Raw genomic sequence first — 8549 nt, 5'->3', positions numbered from 1 at the left:
TTTGTCTTTTTATTATTATTTTTGCACCAACAAAATACATTTTGTTCATTCCCAGCTATTATCTGTGTCCTTGTGTGCCTTGATCACTTACCCTCCTGTAACGAACCTAATCACTGGTCCAATATCAGGTGCTTAGAGTAACCTGTCCCTGTGTCAAGTAACTTCTTGATACACTATGGTGACAACGTTACCAATATCATCGCCCAAATGAAAATGGCTGTAAAAGAGCCTGAGTGTAAACACTATGTATGGGGATATTGTCTGTGCAACACAGTGCTACCAATTGTAGCAGTAGGATTTTTGCTGTTATTATGTTTACCCTGCATTTTTCAGTTGATATCCAGCTCACTACAGAGACTAGTGAGGTCAAGCGTTTCACATCAAATGGTTAAAATGACTGTGTACAATGAAGACATTATCATGGATTTGAGTGGGGAGAAAACAATTGATGAAGAGACAAACAGCGAAAGCTACAGTGAAATGTGTTAAATGTATGAGACTTATGATATTTTCTTTGAAAATGATAAGTAATGCTCAGGCCTACCTGAATCTGTACTGTTTGCTTGCTTAAAATAGGGTCTGTCCCCATACAAAAAGCCTTAGCATATTTTCCGACTTTCGAAAATTTCATTTATGCGAATATCAGAGATGAAGAGTATAAATGTGATGATATGCCTTAAGTTTGCTTTATTTTGAATTATGTTTGAATTCCTAAGTGTGAATTCTTGATTTTGAATTGTGTTTGTGTAGTGACTGAGGGTCTGACTCATGTCAGAAATGCAATAACAGTGTTTATTCATTTAGCCCGACTTCCAGAGCACATGGTGCTAAGTGTGTAGTGAAAGTATAACTAGTAGTAATGAATTTTTGTTTATTGATCAATGAATGATAAAAAGGGGGTGTGACGAGTCAGCGCCACTTTTATCCCGTTTGATTTGATTTTTCTGTTAATAAAAGCCTCTCCGAGGCCTGATGCCATGCCCACTGTGTCTGTCGTGTGCTCCTCCAGCCACAGTGGTGGAGAATGCGGGTAGGCGGAGCCTAGATAGCGCAGTTGGGAAACACCTGATGACGTCACTCCCTCTCGTGTGCAAATGTCCGCGAAAACCTGGACTGGGACGGAAGAATGCCGGAGACAGCCTCTCAGCCACATAAGTGACTTCGCTCTTATTGTCATTTTTCCCTGTGGTTGGTTGAGGCTGTCGACTTAAACCCGGTTTCTCTGTCCCTGTTCCGGCGCTGCGAGAGGGAGGACGGCCCGGAGAGGAATCCCCGTCCAGCCCACTCCGACCATTTTGAGCCTGGTTGAGGATGGTAGCACTCTCGTGTGGGCGGCGCCCTGGTGATGGGGATGTTGCTTCGGAGGGGGAATGTAACGAGCTGCCTCCTCCCTTATTGTCATCGGCACCCCGTCCTAAATCGCCGCCCTTCAACAGGCTCCGACAGGAGTGGGTGTGTGAGAGAGGAGGGTCGCCAGATTCCCTGTTGTTTTGGACACTCTCCCCCTTTGGCCACTTTTATCCCCTATTTTATGATTTTCTGTTAATAAAAAGCCTCTCTGAGGCCTGACACCATGCCCACTGTGTCTGTCATGTGCTCCTCCTGCCACAGGGGAAATTGTGGTGGAAAAATTCATTTATATTGCTTCTGTATGCTCATATATGCATGTGTTTTCTTAGAACTGCTGTATAGGCACCGTGAGATGGGTTTATAGCCTAAGAGTAATGGCAACCAGGTGGTTCAGGGATACATGTGGGCTCAGAAAGGCGACACCTGGGGGAGGGAACAGATGTCCGAGAATGACATGAGAGGGTCACTGGGCCATATAGTGGGGGGACAATGCCTGAGGATGACCTGAGGGCGTCACCTAAGTCCTAAATGTGTGAGAAACAACCCACAGAGAGTGTGTTTTCTGACTTTTATGTTGTCCATGGAAAAGTACTGCTGTTGAGAGTTTATAACCTTGACTGACTGAAGCAGGGTATATAAGGTGGAGGACTGCCCTCCCCTGTCATCGCACTCTGCAGGAAACTTGTTTTGCTGTAGACTGTCTGACCTTCTTTGCAACGAATAAAGCTTTCTTTTTAATTATAACTGAGTGTGAGCCTGTCTCTTATGCTGATGAGAGTTGATTTAATTTTACCACAACAAAGCTGACAGGATTCAGAGTAATTGTGAACAGCAAAGATGCATCAGCCTCTCTCTTTCAGTTCCACATCCAGAGTTGGTCTCTCTTGTTCTAGGTCCCGGACTCTTGGCACAGGTTGTGCTGAATCATGGGATATGGAACAAAGCGTGGCTGGGCGAAAACTGACAACTAATGAAATAACTTTGTGGGGTATCAAAAGAAAGGGAGGGTAGGATGGCCAGGGTGAGGATGTTTGGCTGGTGGTACTTCAGCCCTCCCAGTGCCAGCTGATCAGCCTATTAGGACCTGACCATGAGCGTGTTCTGGACAGAGACATGTTTTGGCAGTGTTTCCGCCCCTAAGCCTGTGGTATATATTAAGCTACTGATGCCACTCCACAGTGACTGGCACATCCCAGAGCTGGTAAGATATGCATATTATTGCTTTTATTATTAGTAGTAGTAGTAGTAGTAGTATTAGTTTGTGTTATTTTCATTTCCATATATTTTAGCTACTTAATTGTGAAATATAACAACTCAACCTTGTCAGTCATGAACTCTTATGCTTTTGCAATATTTATATATCAACACAATTGACACTAATAATTATTGCTTGCTTCCTATTTTATTCCTAATGTCATCTCTGAACCAGCTCATCACTCCCATCCTGGTTCACTATGGCAACTGATCACCAGAACCCTGCAACCAAGCAAAAACAACCAGTTGCCAGTAACTTCAAGGTACAAACAGACTAGAGAATGAACTAGAGAATGTGTGGTGTGCGTATTATTAAGTTATCCATTACTTCAGCTTATCTTCCTTAATACTTTCTCTCCTGTTCATAGTTGGTCATCTACGAACAGGAAAACTTCCAAGGCCGCTGTCATGAGCTGACTGAGCCCTGTAACAACATCCAGGAGGCGGACGTGGCGAAAGTGGGCTCAATACTGGTGCTGTGTGGACCGTGAGTTTGTGTGTGAGAGAAAATAGCACGTTTGCGGGGGTAATACCGAGTTAAATTCAATAATTTTGTTCCTCTGTCTCTGCCAAGCATAACAATTCTAAAAGAATCGCCAGCTTCAGGCTTTGCTTGATGTCAAGCAGCACACAAAATGAATTTGACTGTGCGAGTGGACCGGAGCGGCAGCTAAAATAATTCCAGCCCGGATTTTACATTTTACTGCAGAAACATGCAATAGACTGAGAGACACAATTGATATTCTGCCAATGATAAAACTTTTGTGAAGGAGTGGCACTGGCAACTCTCACCAGGTTCAATGCTGGCAAATAAATATATATTATACATTGTAAAAGGCATATTTTCAAATAGTTCAAATATTAGGATTGCCTCCCCCACAAAAGGATTTTGTTCACTAGTTTTCGGGTCTTAGGGTAAGATGATTACTACTAAACAGTTGAAAATAAAATGCATAATTGTAACTGTAAAATATACTGTATATTTTAGGTATGGGAGTATATATTATATTATTCAATTCGATTATTACATAGATCTGGCAACCCTGTTTCAGACAGTGAAACAACTCCATACCACTCACATACACTTTTCTGGAAATCTGTCAACACAGACAAGTGGACCGATACAAACTGCTGGACTGTTATGTCAGTTTTCTTGGTCTGACCAGATGAGAACTATTATGTAAAGAAAAGTGAATGAGCAAGACTTGTCCACCTTTTGTTCCAGGTGGGTGGGATATGAGCAGCCCGGCTGTAAGGGGGAACAGTATGTGTTTGAGAAGGGTGAGTATCCTCGCTGGGACGCTTGGACCAACAGCAGACGCAGTGACTGCATCGTCGCCTTCCGCCCCATCAAAGTGGTAAATAACAGCTATCTCCATGATTATAAAATTGTCTAATATATACAACAACAAAAAAAAGTTTGGATTCATACTTATTTGACAATTTTACATATATGAAAATAACAGTATTTTCATAATCAAACTATGCAATTTAATTATTTAGTGACGAAGGAAAACGAAGTAATAATTTAGCTTCTTCAATGTCCTCTGGACATTCTCTCAACCATCATGTGATAAAATGTTTGAGTCAAGTGTATCCAGATGTGTATATTATTTAATATGTCCCAAATAAGAGCTCTAAATATCCTGTTCTTCACTTCCTATGTCCTTGCAGGACAGCCAGGAACACAAGATCGTACTCTATGAGAACCCAAGCTTCGCTGGGAAGAAGATTGAGATCATAGATGATGATGTTCCCAGCTTCCACGCTCATGGATACCATGAGAAAGTCTCTTCAGTTCGTGTGCAGAGTGGCACGTGAGTAACACCTCAAAAAACGCTGACACACGTACAGTGAACTCACATTTAAGACAATTTCTGACACTTTCCAGGCTTACCTTAAAATGTTCTCCTTGTTTCTTGTCGTTATCTTGGTTCCAGCTGGGTGGGCTATCAGTACCCAGGATACAGAGGCTACCAGTACTTGTTTGAGAAAGGAGAATTTAAGGAGTGTTCTGAGTTCGGGGCCGTGCTGCCTCAGATCCAGTCCGTGAGGCGCATCCGTGACATGCAGTATCACCCAAGAGGAGCCTTCCAACTCTCCACCTAAGTTCCCAGCACTTCTCCTCAAAGCCTAAAGCTTTCCTTACGCTTTACCTCTGAATGCTTTAAATCTTTAACTCTTTCAGTTGTGTCAGTGATTCCATTTGCTACTGCTGAGAAATAAATAAGTGACTCTGCGTTATGAATGTTTCTGAGCTTTTATTTGGGCATTCACTGTTTCAGAAGTAAATTAGACTTTTTGAAATCTATTGCTGATTGAGTCTATTAATTGCTCCATAATTCATATATTACATACAGTGTGTTACATTTTAAATTGACATCTGAACTTGCATCGTATAAAGATTCAAGATCATGTTCATGTTCCCATTGAGATCAATAATCTTTTTTTATTATTATTATTATTTTTTACAAGAACTAAGCTAATATCTGCTGTTTTTGAAAGTCTCTTTACTCATGTGTTCCATTGAAGACCATTTATTTGATAAAAAATATGTGGTAAAACCATTTAATTTTCTGTAATAATATATTTAATATATATCATTTCATTAATTCCTGTAATGGTGAATCTGATTTTGTCACAGCCATTGCACCAATCCTCTGTGTCACATGATCCTTATTGAATGAATCCCTGCTGAATAAAATTTTCTGACCCATCTGACATGTCCATAATAAAATAGCAGTAAAATTTGCATTTGGAATATTCTGATTATATGTTTAATAGGAAAAATTCCAATAGCTGTAAATGTAAATGTCTTTTCAGAATGAGCTTTAATCAGAATATGGACTATTATGTGCATGTGAAGCTGTTTTTTGACAAAAATGGTATTAATGGATGAGCCCATCCCTGTGGCTTTATAGCCTTGCAATAATAATAAAAATAAAAAAAAAACCTTACAAGCTCTGAAAAACACTTCTTTGTTGAAAACAAAATTAAAATAAATGTTTATTCTATTTTATTATGAATTTACAGTATTGGACACTGGCATTACAACAGTGCAATAAACATATTTACAGTCAAATTTAAAACAAAGAGGACAAATTACCCTTAAACAGACTATAACAACTGTAGGCAGACAATGAAAAAAGGCTGATAATAGAAAAAAACTAAAACATCAACTATAGGACACAGTACTCACATACCGTCAGCATACCAACATCACAACATTGACATCACGTGTGAAGACACATGCATTACAAAAGTGACTACTGGTCAGAACCACGGATCATTAACAGGTGAAAAGTGCTTGTTAGGTGGGAGTGGCACAATGGCCCAACGTTTCTTTTTTTAAATACGGTAACAACAGGTGTGCAATGTAATGTGAACAATGTTTACAGTACTTTGACATTTCAAATTTCCCTTAGCAAACTAGTAAACAAAAGAGAAGAACTCAAGATGTGTGTGACCAAGAGTGAGGGATTAATTATTAGTATTAATTCATTATCTTATAAGGAAAGAAAAACGGATTTATATGCTGATTGTGCAATTTCCCATCACCATTTTTGGCCCGTTGTTTAAGCAAGTAAAGTAGTGGGATAAAAAGGAGAGCGTAAAGTGGAATGACTGATTGTACATGTGCAATTTTTCCAGTCATGATATTATTGTGGATTCAAACATGATGGAGGATATGATGGACTGGTGAAAGCTAGACAAACTGAGGCAGCACACACAAAAAAAAGTAAAAATAAATGAGTTATTAGGAGTGATGATGTACAAACAAATCATGAACTAAATTGATTCAGCGGCCCATCCAAACAGGTTCCCACATTCACATCAACACACATACAGGACCGCTGTTCTTAAAATGAATTTGAACTCCATTTTTGATCATTAAAAATGTACCATTTTCCTTTCAAACCAACATTAATACAAATATAACATTCTGTGACTGACATTTCATCATAACTAAATACACTTTCTATACAGAGATTTCTCGACTATTAAAGTTTAGAAATAAAAATGTGATCGTCTATGGAAATGCATGTGCAACTGCATATAACCACCAACTGAACAAAAATAATGAAAATATGACAAACAAACAAAAGAGAGCATGGAAGCTGTACTAATATGAATATACAAGGGTAAAAAGAAACCAACATCATACTCCAGTTATATGAAGCACTTCACGTCACTCTGTGGTGCATGTGGTCCCACAGTTCCACTATAAAAGATGATCTCTCGTTAAATTGAGGTTAAAGTGGCTCTATGCAAAAATAATTCTCTCGTATGACGAAGAGCTGACGAGAAACTTGACAATGCATAGATGGACACACACTTCACACACAGATCTCTGTTTCCCTCTTTATGTCAGTCAGAAATCTTTTAGAAAGGCACCATGCACATGTTCACGGGGAAGGCCAGAAAAACCAACGAAACAGAATGATGTTGTAGTGAGCAGCAGCAGACTTCCCGTCAACTCCAGGTCAAAGGTTAAGGCTTCTGTCACAAGTTCCAGCTACAGACACTGCAGTTATAAGGCATCCTGAAATGATGGGGAAAACACACGGGACATGTGGTTCGTGTTAGATGAGCAGGAGCATTACACTGAAGTAAGAGACTCTGTGAAAATCTACAATAAGTAACAATACAAGTTACAATTTTCCTCCAATGCAAGTAGTACAACTTTATAAAATCTTACTGGTTTTTAACAGAAAACATAAAAATTATGCTTTATTAGCCTGGCAATATGTCATGTGAATGCCTTACAGTTTGTGTTTTTAAGGGGTCAAAAAGGTCATGAACGGTTTAATCAAAACTTGATTAGCATGTATACATTTCTTTGATTTGTTTATTTGTGTTCTGGTGGCTCATTTAATGACACTGCTATGATTCACAGAACACGCAAGTCACATGAGGGGCTTTCGCAACGGCGTAGTTCTAGGAACTAGCCAGCATGTTGGTTCCTAGAGAACCGATTTCTCCCTCAGGCTCTTTTCCTGTTGCATTCGCACCTGCAGAAAGAACTCTGAAGCAGCCGACAGTGACATCTGGTTACACTTTATTTAAAAGTGCCCTTGTCATAGTGTAATTATACATTAAAGTATTATTAAACTACTTTAACTTTATATATTTTATGATACTTCTATAGGGTTAGGATTAGTGTTTGGCTTAGGGTTACTTGAATGTAATTATGCATCATTTATTGTATCATAATAGTAAAGTACATGTAACGTGTAACAAGGGCACCTTAGAATAAAGTGTTACCCGACATCTTTATTAACAACTGATGAATGGAGGACGCTGTGATCGGAGCCGTTTTCATGATAACAGAGCTGGGATGTGAACGTACCATTCATGCAATTTTTTTATAAAAGCATGAAAATCTGGCTGAATCGCCTAAGACGACTTGCAGTGTTACATATCATCGAGTCTAAGAAAAGAACACAACAGGTAGCTAAATGTAGCTAAACTACTCTAAAGTAGGAGCTAAATTAGTTTCCCCCAAATGGAGTTCTTATAACTAAATACATTTAGCGGGAACTTCCGCCAATAGATCTAAGAACTATGAACAGGTTCGTTCAGTGCGAAAGCCCCTATAGGTTTGAAACACAATGAGGGTGGGTATGATGACATCTTTTGACTGACATGAATGTATTGTATCTAATAATCATGCATAATAATAATTTTCATAATAATAATTTTTAGCCAACATGTAAGGAATCATTGGTATTACTCTACTTTAACATTATATGTTGCTGTCAATTATTCAAAGCCCTTAAAGGAATCTTTATTTGTTCTAATGCTTGCAAAAAAAAAAAAAAAAAAAAAACATTAATTAAGTGTAAAATTGTTTTTGCTATGGTATCAACACTGTTTAAAAAAGAAAAAGAAAGAAAAAAAACTACAGATATTGTGACAAACCTAATTATAATGTAATTGCACAA

At 38.8% G+C, this 8549-nt stretch overlaps 2 protein-coding genes across 11 annotated transcripts in view; one reads left to right on the top strand and one right to left on the bottom strand.

Annotated features, from left to right (window-relative positions):
- Nucleotides 1-1280: 1280 nt before the first annotated feature.
- LOC127963691 (beta-crystallin B2-like) lies at nt 1281-4848 on the top strand. Its single transcript, XM_052563736.1, has 6 exons — nt 1281-2551; nt 2780-2867; nt 2973-3091; nt 3830-3962; nt 4279-4421; nt 4545-4848. Exons 2-6 carry the CDS (start codon nt 2805-2807, stop codon nt 4711-4713), a joined length of 627 nt encoding a protein of 208 aa, XP_052419696.1. The 5' UTR covers nt 1281-2551; nt 2780-2804; the 3' UTR covers nt 4714-4848.
- Nucleotides 4849-5597: 749 nt separating this feature from the next.
- LOC127963680 (calponin homology domain-containing protein DDB_G0272472) overlaps nt 5598-8549 on the bottom strand; it is a 42375-nt gene continuing 39423 nt past the window's right edge. For all 10 annotated transcript variants that reach the window (XM_052563710.1, XM_052563712.1, XM_052563709.1 and 7 more), the window contains one exon: nt 5598-7147. The gene's annotated coding sequence lies outside the window, so the exon portion shown is untranslated. The remainder of the gene's footprint in view (nt 7148-8549) is intronic.

Source organism: Carassius gibelio, chromosome B8 (genome assembly GCF_023724105.1).
Source record: "Carassius gibelio isolate Cgi1373 ecotype wild population from Czech Republic chromosome B8, carGib1.2-hapl.c, whole genome shotgun sequence".
In the NCBI taxonomy this organism is placed as follows: Eukaryota; Metazoa; Chordata; class Actinopteri; order Cypriniformes; family Cyprinidae; genus Carassius; species Carassius gibelio.
Note: the sequence above shows the minus strand (reverse complement) of the source record. Positions and strands in the feature narration are given on the sequence as shown.

What these genes read in the sequence shown, in the direction of transcription:
- LOC127963691 (XM_052563736.1), top strand. Translation starts at nt 2,805, where the DNA reads ATGGCAACTGATCACCAGAACCCTGCAACCAAGCAAAAACAACCAGTT. An exon ending in CAGTTGCCAGTAACTTCAAG is followed by an intron (nt 2,868 to 2,972) that starts GTACAAACAGAC and finishes TCCTGTTCATAG; the next exon opens with TTGGTCATCTACGAACAGGA. An exon ending in ATACTGGTGCTGTGTGGACC is followed by an intron (nt 3,092 to 3,829) that starts GTGAGTTTGTGT and finishes CTTTTGTTCCAG; the next exon opens with GTGGGTGGGATATGAGCAGC.